Source organism: Poecilia reticulata, linkage group LG1 (assembly GCF_000633615.1).
Source record: "Poecilia reticulata strain Guanapo linkage group LG1, Guppy_female_1.0+MT, whole genome shotgun sequence".
Taxonomy (NCBI): domain Eukaryota; kingdom Metazoa; phylum Chordata; class Actinopteri; order Cyprinodontiformes; family Poeciliidae; genus Poecilia; species Poecilia reticulata.
In genome coordinates, this window is record NC_024331.1 from 28,622,293 (window position 1) to 28,635,202 (window position 12,910).

General features: G+C 37.4%; 1 protein-coding gene across 1 annotated transcript in view; it reads right to left on the minus strand.

Moving 5' to 3' along the window:
• Positions 1–1,790: 1,790 nt before the first annotated feature.
• vegfc (vascular endothelial growth factor c) overlaps positions 1,791–12,910 on the minus strand; it is a 42,221-nt gene continuing 31,101 nt past the window's right edge. The window contains exons 5-7 of the mRNA XM_008419325.2: positions 8,471–8,607; positions 5,216–5,540; positions 1,791–2,391 (exon numbers count right to left, since the gene is read on the minus strand). Coding sequence (XP_008417547.1) covers positions 2,283–2,391; positions 5,216–5,540; positions 8,471–8,607 — 571 coding nt within the window. The 3' untranslated portion in view covers positions 1,791–2,282. The remainder of the gene's footprint in view (positions 2,392–5,215; positions 5,541–8,470; positions 8,608–12,910) is intronic.

Genomic DNA, 12,910 nt, shown 5'->3' on the forward strand with positions numbered 1-12,910 from the left:
TCAAATTAGGCATAAAATCTCATTATCTGGTGTCTAATTTTCTTTAAACATGAAACCAGACATCTCTACTTTGGTCTCATCTGTCCTGATTGACGTCATTGGGTCTGCTTTTTTCAAGGCTTCAGATGTTCTTTAGCCCCCCAATAATTCTAGCAGTTATGCTATTTTTAAGACAAGAAACTATTAGAGATATGTACTTTATGTAAAGCAACACTCTGGTGAGTTAAAAGAAATAGTAATAAAAGATTTTATGTTAATTTTAAATCAATTGAATTGTCTGATTTCAGTTCTGGTTCTGGCCATTCCTCCTGTGGTTTTCTGTACGTATGTTGAGTCTGGGACCCGGAAGGAAGATGTGTCTTCTTACAATAATGTTGCTGAGTAATAATAGCAGAGTAATTAAGTTGAAGGATCACTTACAAGCTGACTACCCAAATCTACTGAGTCACAGACACCTGCATGTGCACAAAGTGAAACTGAGAAATCAAAGTCCAAACGTCAATCTGGTGGAAATGCTGTGCGTACAAACCTCAATGAACAAAATCGATGTTTTAATGAGCAGAGAGCCAAAATCCAGCAACGTTTACGGAGAACTTTTAAAACGTAGTTTTATAAGCTGCTAAAATGGTCTTTGGCCAGATTAGGTGAAACTTGAGCTCTCAGCAGTATTGCTTGGGAAATATTGGAAAAAAAGGATAGAGGATAACCTACAGAGCAGTTCCACAATAAAACACGGTGGTGGCTTCAGTGCATCTGGAACTTGTAATCTTGTCAAGGTGGAAAGGATTATGACCACTCATGAACATATGTTGCTGCTGGTGAAGAAATGCCTTAAAGCCAAACACTGACATGCACAAAGCCCTGATCTACGAGGCAAATTGAAGATGAACGTCCAGCAGCAGGAGCTTAAGATTTGATGTAGAAGAATGTGACTGATTCCATGAGTCTTTCTGAAAACTAAATTGGTACAGGCGGTACGATGCACAAAGGATAAACAGCATCAGAGGTGCTTATCATTTTTACACTGGTAGTTTTTGATGGTTTTGTAATCATTGTGTTTGCATCTAAAACCTAAAAAAGCAGTGTCAAAAAGTTAAATACTTTTAAAATTACATTTTCATATGAGGTGCTAACAATCTGGTCCTCAACTGTCTCACCTATAGAGCCTTGGTCTGACTCAGGAGAATGTTCTAGTCCTGCAGAATAAACCCTATTTACCAAACACATCTCATCCACTTAAAGGGGCAGAATGATGTAAAATCAACTTTTTGATCTGTTATTCCCTCATTGAAACATACTAAAGTGTTGCTTTGATTCTTTCATGCATATTTGAGAAATCCTTTAATCTCCTGTGGCAACCATTCAGGCACAGTGCAACGCTGGTAAATACTTTGTTAAAGAGTTAATAGAGGAGTGATGTTGTGATGACTTCCTGAAGGCAGATTGCTTTCCAACACTGAATGCTTTTTTTTAAAGAGACAGAAGCCCAATTTAAAGGCATTAAATTACAAAGTCAAGTTTCTTTTAAGTCACATCTTATATATACACATTATTTTTTTAAACAAAGTAAAAATTACTTGATTGTTCTGTAAAATGATACTATGTGGCTGGAACGTACATAATGCTGCCCCTTTAATAAATACTGCAGAGATCTGCTAAAATAACATCACAGATGTCCTAGAGAGACTCTGTAAAGGAGAAGAGACACCTGTAAGAAGACACGTCCTGCAACTGTCCTCCTGTCAGCTGGACCTCATCCTCCTGCTGCATCCAAGACAAGATTTATTACAACATCCAGGATACTTTATTTTACACACATATACTTAACATACATGATACAAAAATATTGATCACAGTGTATTTTTATAAAAAATACAGAAATTGCAATAAACGAAGGATGAAAATAGCATTTAATAAATAATATAATCAATTTTTCACATCAGAATACTGAGACATAATTAATTTCCAAATATTTTAAAACGCATTATTTAACCAATGTCGAGTGTTGACTCTTTTAATCCTGCAGTTCTTCCTCCCGTCTTGTCATTCATTCTCCATTTAAATGTCCTCAAAAGAAAATCAGTGCATTTCTCACCTTTATATGTTCAATTTCCAATAATTTGCATTCCAATCCCAACGGTTTCCCCAAGTCCATCAGGATCCACTCACTTAGCTGCCACCATGGCTGATGAGAATCCTGTTGACCAGCAGGTCTACAAGTGATAGGTGATGTATTGAACTGTCTGAAGTTTGTATCTTGATGGCGAGTTACGAGCCAGATATTAGTCCAAGCGCCTCCAATGCGAGGGGACACAGCGACACACCTCCTCACTGAAGAAGAAACCTGCTTCACACTTCCGTCTCCTCACCTCACATGGAGGCCTAAGACAACTGCAATTAAAAAAGAAGAAAACAAACAAATGTAACAACAATAAGTCAGAGAATAAAGATGGGAAAAACAGGCGTGGAGTTTTGAGGGCTTGTCCACTTGCGTTTCATGCGTCTTTTGTGAAAAGTGGCTTTAATGGAGAGAAATTATCAAATGTCCTTGTGTTGGTGCTAAAAATGTTTTCTTACTTGTCCTCAGTTTTCAGAATATCCGAAAACAGAAACTTAAATTACAACATAGTAAAAGCTTCCTTGTTCCAGATCTTATGTTCAGTAATCTGAGTTATATTAACAATTGACAAACATGATGAAACTATGCGATCTCTTTTGTTGAAAACAACCTGATTCATCACTTTGAGGTATACTGCCTTTTAGTATGCCAACGTCTCTTCAATGGATTTTTCTAAATAAACTGACATTGAAGAAGAATAGCAAACCAGCAGAAACCACTGCACCACCATGACTAATAAGACTTCAATAATTATAATTTCTAATGATTCCTAAACAAGACAATTTCATTATGACATCATTAATGTTTATCTGCAACCCTGAAATGGAGAGACATCCAGGCTCTGTAACCATATCTCTAATTAGCAGACTTCTGTGACTCTAAACAAGGCTAGATGGAAACATAAAATGGACTGATGGAATTAGAGACGTAATCATCTGCACCAATGCCATCAAGCCGTGCTCTCTGATAGCGACAGTAACTACCAACTTACTTATTTCATGAGGTTAAATGTTACAGATGGAATGTAGACGTCATGTAGGAAAAAACAACAACTACCAGCAGGGGCAGACTGGCAGCCGCTTCATCCTGCAGGAGCGCAGAGCGAGGGTCGTTACCACAGTATTACGCTGAGTGCTCTAACAGCCGAACACAGCAGGTGGTGCGGTTCCTTCAAGAGCAGCCGAGATGGCGCGCATGTGTCAGAGCAAACCGGAGAGTGCGAGTCTGCTGTATGTGCAGGTGGAAGCAGAGCGGCACTAACGAGACTGAAGAAAAGTAAAACCTGATTTAAGTTGTATAAGCAAATGCTGTGACTCTTTAAGCTACGTCTGTGTTTCCTTGACTAGTTTATGGTAATGGAAATTAATCCAGAAGCAAAAACCAGCTTTGACCCATAAAGAAAGCTTCTGTTGACTGTAATGCAGCAGAAGTAGGGATGCTAAAACTGATGTAAAAGAATCTAAAATAGGTAAAAAAAAAACTCCAAAGAACAGAAAACCATATGTAATTCAATTCAATTCAGTTTAATTGGGCTTCGCATGGCGCAGACCTGGATGCGGCTATCCCCAGTTCGAATCCCATCCTTCGCACCGTCCTGTCAAGGTACTGTCAAATGAAGGCCACTATTCCCAAAAAATTCCTCAATAATTTATTGAGTTTACTGTACTGTTTCATAACTAGGATCAGTTTGAATGTATGTATGATTGAAATCAAATTATTTTTTTTTGTGAAGTGCCTTGAGATGACATTTGTTGTGAATTGGAGCTATATAAATAAACTATAGCAGAGAAAAGACAAAAGGAGCCCTCTGTTAGCTTCTAAGTCAGTTCATTTGATGATGTGAAAAATACGTTGTTGTCACTCAGTGATGTCAGAAGATAAGTACGAAATTTGGCCTGTCAAGCCAACTTAAAGCAAGTCAAGATGCGAAAAGATAATTCAGAAGATCCCCACACTTCATCTTGTTGCTGTGTTTCAATACGTTGGCAGAAGACAACACTACTGAGACAGTTGGGAAAACATATTTCTAATGCATGAATGCGTAAATATCTGTAATAAAAAAACTATTTGGTTATGGTTACTCACAGAGAACATTAAGCTAGTGATGAAAAGGAGCCCAAAGAAATAAGCAACGTTTTTTGTGCCAGGGCCCAATCTTTGCTGTGTTCATAAATCACTCCCAAACAAGGTCACGAAGGGTCAGAACTGGACAGGATGGATGGATGTGTGTATATGTGTGCGTACTTCCTCCTTTGTGTGGAAGGGAAATTGCTAAGTGACAGCTATGGGAAGTCATTAGCGCACTGGGATCTTATATTTCACACAGAGCTCGATGCTGTGAGCGCTTTGTGCAGCCAGAACAGTGATTTCCTGTGGCTACATGTACACACACATGTACTAATTAAAAATTAGCTTTCATGTGTACATTGGGACCTGAGTGAGGTTTCACGTCCTCCTTCTTCCTCAAATTAAACAAAATTGGTGTCAAATGTTTGTGCAGCAAATATTTTCGTTTATGGCGTTATCATTTTAAAAGATATTAATAAATGTTTCAACCACCTTTATAATCCCCACATTTAAAGAAAATCAAGTAAATTTAGTGTCAACTACAGAAATCTTAGCTACACAAATATAGCAAAATTAATTTATATCAATTTTGCTTGATTTTGGTAATGCAATTTTTTATTATTTTACATGTACGTCTATATTAAAGCATACATATACATTAAGCATATGACATATATAAGTAGAAATTCATAATAAAATTATATAAATATATTAAGTCTATAAATATATTCAATATATTGAATATAAGCCATTTATGATATTTTACAAAGAAAATAATCCGACCTTCAGGGATCAATAAAATATATTGTCTTACAACACAAAAGCATTTGGGACAGAAACATAGCACAGTTGATTGACACCATATTGTATTTGTTTTTGTAAATGCTCGGGGTGCTGGTTGACCTTTGATAACCTTTAAAATTATAGTGGCACAAATGTTTCACACCAATTGTATTTAATTTGACGAAGGTTGGGGTCAGGTGTTAATTTCTGGATAAATTCATGCAATGCCTTTACTTTCCTCCTCACCTGCATGTTGCTTGGTGAAACCTTCTTCCTCTCAGAAAACACTTATTTGGCGATTCGTTACATTCACAGGAGCATTTCGTCTTGTTTAGGGGCTGGTGCCTCGGACAGGTCTTATTGCACGTGCACTGACAGGTCTCTTTGTTGAAGATGTGGTTCTGGGGGCAGGAAGGAGCAGGCAGCATGTTGCAGACGCACTGGCAAGTGTTTCGGTCCAAGTGTCGCTTTGGCCCACAGTCACGAGTTGGATTTTCAAGACGGCATACACACTGGCAGCTTTCCACATCTAGCTCTTTATCTGGGCCACACAAATCTGATGAGAGTACGTCTGCAGGAATGAAAAGAGAAATGAATACGAGTAGTTTTACTGATATATGCAAAACAATAATCTCTGATTACTGTGAATAAAGGCTAAAGCAAAAACATGACTTCAATTTTTCCTGATTGATTTTATGCAAAAAGTAAACAAAATGTTAATAAAACAGTGTGAATGATGGTGTTTTAAATTTTTACAGCTTCATGTAAAAACTGCGACCACAACAGAGCATGACACATCGACAAACTATGAAATTCCTGCACTCTACTTGGATCATCCGTTTCCTCTGGGAGAACACAAATGACTCTATTTCACGAACAGCAGATTATCTTTCAAAAAAAAAAAACATGGAGGAAAGCAAGACATTTCAGAAAAAACAGCAAACAGATCTTCAGTCTGTTCCAGACAGAATCATTATGTGTGTGCATAGTTGTGTGTCCAAGGATGAAACGAACAGAAAAACAGAAAAACACTTTCTGCTGACAAAGCGCAAGATGCTCCCACTCTCTTTGTGCTCTCACTGACTCTAACAATCTAAATCATCGCTCTGACTTCTAAGTGGCGTTCTTATTTTCCCACAGAAAAGTCTGCGCTCAGGCTGAGAACAAAGTTCAGAACTTTTGTTTTTGAACACCATTATGATACAAAGCACGCTGCAGGCATGCAGATCTAGGTCTGCAGCTGTGCTGAATGCAATAGGCTGCAGACGATGCAGCGAGCAGAGCTGCGCCACACACTGACTAACTGCATCTTAAGACCTGAAATAAAATTATTTATATTGGGTTGTCTACTGGCTGAAAGGAAATGTTTGTTTTTGCCAAAACAACTCAAGTCTTTTTTTGCTCTTATTATGTTTCTAAATTACAAATAGCCCTAAAATGTTATTAGCGCACATGTAGAGAACTTTCCTTTATTTCAATGTGTTTTCTATCATTGGAAAGTTTAGAATACACACTTTCAGAATATGAAAACAACTCAAGATGCCCCTAGTAGACGTGTTCATGGCTTTATCGTGGTCAGTCACCAGAGACTTAATATTTTCATTTCAGGTTGTATATGTTAAGATGTGTTATTGTGGAGGCAATTTAAAGTTAGGTGGTCTGTGAGTATTTGTTAAATGGGGTAAATGGTCCTCAGCCTGAAAAAGTTTGAGATACTCTGATCTAGAGGGACGGAAACTGTTTGAATCATAAGCAATACACACATTTCCCTTTTATGACAGGACTTAATAGTCCACAAAATGTGCTTAATGCTTAGATAAATGTAAGACCATTTAAAATACTTGGCAAAATAAAAAACAAAGTGACAGCAGCTCCAGTTTTGATTCTCACAAACTTCTAATCTGTCCAATCAGTCTGACAATCAGCCATTTTCCAATCAATCAGAATCTGCTTCGAAACTTGAGGAAACAAAACCCATATGTTCTATTCCAAACACTGTTAGCTTGTATTTGTACATGACAGCTATTTGTGGAATCTGGTGCACTGAGGTCTCTGCATTCCTCTGTTTTTATTTGTTGACACGAGATCCACATAGAGTGTTATCAGAGCCAAACACAAAGTAAGGATTCTACAAACACACATTCAGCAAACACTCTGCAGCCATAAATCCTCCTCCTCAGTGAACACAGGAACTTTCCCCTGCAGCTAACGACAGAGGAACTTGACCTGCTGTGACTGGGTATCACTGCTTTGTGTGTTGTGCAATTTATAGCACACTTTTTCAACTTTATTTTAATTATGTTGTAGTGATGTATTGTATTGTAAGCACTGGCAACATGTCTTTGGTGCACTGGATCTTTTGTCTGTTGACCACTGGAGAATGGTACCAGCACCCCACACATCCCAACAAAACATAAACAGGTGTAGCAAATGGATAGTTGGTGATCCACAGCAGGGTCACATTTAGCAAGGGAAAATCAGCAGACCACTTAAAATGCTTGTTGATTTTGAATATAAAGTCGAATAATCTAAATATTTATTTAACATTTCACACGTTTTCTGAGCGTACAAAACATCTGAAGATCACATTAAATCCATAAGAGCTCTGTCTGAACTATACGGCTTGTTTAGCCTTGATTCTTAACCACAGCTGCGACTGTTTGTCTGATCGTACATCAGTGTTAAAACGTCTCTTTAATCCAGCAAGTGTTCAGCATCAGCTCGAACACAGCTTCATACAGTATTGTTTGTTAGTAAAAGCCGTATGAGTAAGTGCTACACATGCATGTGTAGCAAACATGCTACACATGCTACATGTTACATGACTGCTACATGCTACATGATTGTGTAACATGCTGTATGTACAGTACACAGTCAACTACATACTGCACAGATGAATATTTTAATTCCTTTTTGTAATTTAGTAAAGATAAATTGTAGGAATGCAAGTTATTGATTAATAAGTTAATCTCAAAATGATTCATCCTTTCAAATAAATAAATATTAATTGATAAGGAGCCATTTTCTTAAAAACTCATATGTTCAACTTCATACCACATCAGCAATTTTTAAATCAGAAGTTGATGCTGAATGAGCGCTATTAAAGTGGAACTTAAGGAATTTGTCGAGTGTTTATATTTCAAAATGGAACCGCATAAAGCGCTTTTTGCATCCCACATTGGACTTTGTTTTGACTGTTACTTTTTCCCGTTCTGGTATGGCCCCACCATCTTTATTTCTGTATCATCTGGTTTCACTTAAGGATGACCAGCGCTGCCCTCTGCTGAGTGGCGGTCAAACTGCAACACTGAAAGATCCAAGGTGGTGAATACTGTATGTAGGCACTGTATCATCTATGAAGATAATGGTGAGATACATCAACATACAGTTTTTAGGTTATATTGCCGCCTAGATATGATTTAGATTCGTCTGTTGTGCAGAAAAAAAAGCCCAAGCAGTGCCAGATGAACTTTACTTTGTGAAACGGTGTCATACACCTACCATGGTGCTGCTGAGGTGATCGTAGATGAAGCAGTGGTGGAGGAGGGGGCTTAACAACCGAAGCCATGCTGATACACTGGCACTGCTTGGTGTTCCACACCTGGCCAGGTGGACACGTCCTGTTGGCTACTGCACACCTTTAGAGGGTGAAAAAAAAAACAGTTTTCATGTAATATTTTAAAAATCTTAAGAGTTTTAACACTTGATCAGCAGATATTGACAAGGAAAAACACAAAGAGCTCTAGTTTGATAAATATTGTGTCTATGTGACAGAATATTAACAGAAGAGTTGCTTAGTGTTAGACAATAATCTGCAGAATCGCACACAAATATCTTAGTCAGGGGAAAAATTTCAGAGTTGGCATTTTATTAGGAAGAGGGAGGTTTTAGTGGATGATCTTGGGTAAGATGTCTCTAAGTTGTGCAATAAAAGAAAAAAAAAAGAATTTTATTGCCTCATGATGTGTTTGAATCTTTATCATTTCCAAAACTTAAGAGCGTTGCAGAAACTGTTGTTTTCTGACAGCATAAAGATATCTAGTTTAATGGTTTTAGCTTTAAGAAACTACCACAGTTAACTGTTTCTTCCATTAAGAAACAATTTTATTCTGGTTTATTTAAAAATACACATGCAGGGCTATCCCAGTTTGATTGAAAGTCTTAACTCTGTTTTTATTCCAATAATAATGCAGTTGTGTAAATAATACTTCATTGTCTTCAGCTTGGAAACTTTAAACGGACAGACATAAAACAGATGGTTTGACTGATCAAATCAACAAATGATGCAAGCAAATTAATATGGAGAAAGAACTGCTGTTTGCTTTGTTACAACCACATGACCTTCAGAGTAAAAATCCCCCAGTTTCTTCTTGCTCATTGCTTCTTAATCAGCCCTTTTCCCTAATGTCTTGTTTACATCATGTCTGGTTTACCTTTACTGCATCTGGCAAAAAGAGACATGAGCCTCAAAATGTCTCTAGCAAGTAATTCATGTCTGACAGCTGACAAGACTGTTATTCAGCTTTGGAACGCAGCGGAGGTTGCAGTGATTTTCCCCTTTGAAGAATTTATGCAACTAATGAACAAAACAGTAGAACAAAACTTTGAATTAAAATCATTAAATTAAAAAAGGTGGATCAAATCGTGTTGATGGTGCAGAGCAGATGGTGTGACATTAGTACTGCTAATTGCTACTGTGCCATAAAATCTCACACTGAAATGTCCAAACGTTTAAATGTTTACAGTAAGGCTGTTACTCAATTAAGAAAAATAATCTGATTAATCACACTCTTCAGCTGTGATCAAACACAAACACTATGTTCAATTTCATAAGGTTCAAATGTAAAAATGCACGTTTTCAAAAAAAATGGCTCAAAACTAAACATTACAGTTTTCCACGTTTTCATATTCAGAACAGTTAAAAGAAGTAATTTTTTTTTCAAACATAATTTAGAAATGGTAATTATAACTGGTTGCACTTCAGTGGAAGAATAATTCACTGTTGTAATAAGTAGGCTACATACTACGCTGGTTTTATCCAAACGTCCATCGCTGAGATTTTTAAAGCAAAATCTGAAGCTCGCCGTTCCTCTTTTCACTCGTGTTTGTGACTTTGCATCATTGACCGCAGTACAAGCCAGTGTAACGCCCCTTTGTGTGCTAGGTAACCCTCTGCAGACGGGAGCATTAACATGAGTCCTAGTTTACAGACAAAGGTAATCTGAATCTTGCCATGTTTGAGTTTCACTTAATTTAGTCTTATTTACAATTTCTTGTACATGGACATAGCAGGGAGTTGAACAAAGTCAAACTTCTCTCCTTTCTTTAATTATGTTCTTTCAAGTCTAAATGAATATCTTATTAGTCGTAACTGAAATTAAAAACATCACATTTTTATCAATAATTAAGACATAACTTGATATTCTTCGCACCAAAATTAATGTGTTATTAATTAGTTAACTTCTACATTTTGTTTTATGTTGTTGACCAATTTTTTCAGCAAATAATATCCCCAACCCAGCATAATATAATTCATGCTAAGGCTTTTGTTGCGTCTTTCCACCATGGCTTATTTCTGACAGTGTAACTCAACGTCTGCCAAGAGTCAAGCAAACTTTCAGAAACAGCTAATGAGTTTCAGATGTTTTTTTCCCCTAATTTATCTTTCTAAACTAATTAAACCAAATTAGCACAAAAAATTAAGTAATGATCTTCATGCTGAGGTATTCTTAAAGGTTGTGACATGCAGATATCACTAATGAACAGAGAATGAAGTCGTGTCTGTGACATGATGGCAGCGATCACGTCTGTCATCATCACGTCTGGACGCAACCGTTGTTCTGTATGCTTTGGCTCACCGAGCTTTTACCCCAGAAAAACAGCAACTCATCTGTTGTGCCATAATAGCTCATTCTTACGGCCTCACAGATCATTTTCTAATAATACTCAACGAGTGCAACTCTCAGCTGTTCAGGCAGAGTGACACAACCATGCAATGTTGCAAAGTAACAAAATTAACTATGCTTGGTTGAATAAATCACATTAACCTAAATTGTTTTATGCAAAAGCATAGAGCAGGGGTGTCCGCGCGATTCACATGCTGTGACCTGAATACACAACCTCACAACTTCCTCCTGTTCTGCATGGACCTGAACTGCATCCCCACTTGTGCGTATTGTGTCGTCCTGAGGTTTTGGACATTTTTAAAGTTCTTCTGGATCTGTGCTCTGTTGCCACACTAGAGACTGGAATTAGAAGGGTCACTTCGGTCAAAGTTTTGAAATCAGGGAAGATTTCTGCACAAGTAGTTCAGCTATACCTGTGTGTGATCTGTAGTCGTCACAGATGCACTACAAAGACTCTTCTCTGTAACTCCGGATAGGAGATGCATTGAGTCCAGGAGATGATTTGATTGATTTAGACATATTTGAGATACACTCTCTGCCTAAAGTTGAAAGTTTCTGCACCAAGTGGTCATGTGTGTGAATTGTACTCTGTCAAAATGGCAGCTGGCCTTCAGATCAACTGCCATGATGATCTGAAGCAGATGGTCAAAGATGTAAAATATTCAGCTAAAATGACTCCTGCTTTCGAATTCCCATTGATAAACCTTCTGTTCCCTGCAAGTAAGGCATTAGCTACCAATAACTACTCCACATAACCTAAAACGTATTCAGTTAAACTACAATGAAGTCTGTTCTGACTTTCTTTAGGTACTTGGGGAAACGATGTCCTGCTTCCCCCAAGTTTCCAAGTTTCCAGAGACTGGATCACAAGGTGAAAGGTCGCTCCTCCTGCATGCCACCTGAAATGCTTTAGTATTATCTATTATCTCATAACCTACAATAGATTGTGAATATAAGCATCAGAAATATATAAAACGCAATGGAACCAAAAATAAACGTAAACCCAATGCTGAATTTGTCCAGAAATCAGATAGCTTGTTTGGACTTAAACCAGCTGCCAAGAAAAATACTTCTCCTGAAAACACAACACACACACACGCACACACACGCCCACACACACACACACACATGACCAATTATAAGAACCACCACAAAGTGAAAATAGTCTGTCTGTAAAGCAACATATAGGGACTGTTGACTTGGCCACAGACACAGACAGCATGCAGCGTGTTTGCAGACAGACAAATAGTTTAAACTTTTGAAAGGGTCTGGCGATAAAAAGAAACAGAAGGTGGTTTCAATTAGAGCTGCAGAGCTTCAGACATACACGGGGAGGAAAAAAGAAAAGGAGAAAAGGGAAAGTTAAACGCTGGCTGGTGGGGGAGGTTTTTCACTTCACCTAATGTAAAACATACGGCTGCTTAAGTGTCCATCCTTACATGCTGACTGATTTGTAGGTGTGAAAATGTCTACAATATGTTTTCCTGCAGCCACAGTCGGACCAACTATCCCCTGCTCTGGGTGGGTACATGTGTGTTTATGTCCAAAAGTTATTTTGCAACACATAATTTGTTAGAATTTCAACAGAAGTTTTTCTTTGCTCTGAGTCTGGTTAGATTAGAGATTTTTGTTATATTCTCCAATCCTGTTCCTTGAAGCCTGTACTTGAAAGCATTTGTGATTTTGCTTGAACAATATTCTTATTATTGCAACTCGCCTACTTTCTGAACCGAATCGGTTATTTACTGTGCACTGCAAACCGAAATGACAAAAATGGAAATATAATCCCTTAAATATGAAATAATAAATCATGTCTTTAACACATCTCTACTGTAAATATTCCTGTTTTCTTCCATGGACAAAGAAATCTTTTTTTTTCTTTTACATTTATTTTTAGTCTACATAGTATAAATAAATATGTACTACCTGATTTGCAGCTATACTTTTTTTACACAATCTTTACGCAACATCAGACAAACTCATGAAAACACAACAAAACCCAGAAATGTATAAATATGGTATAAAAATGTGCAAA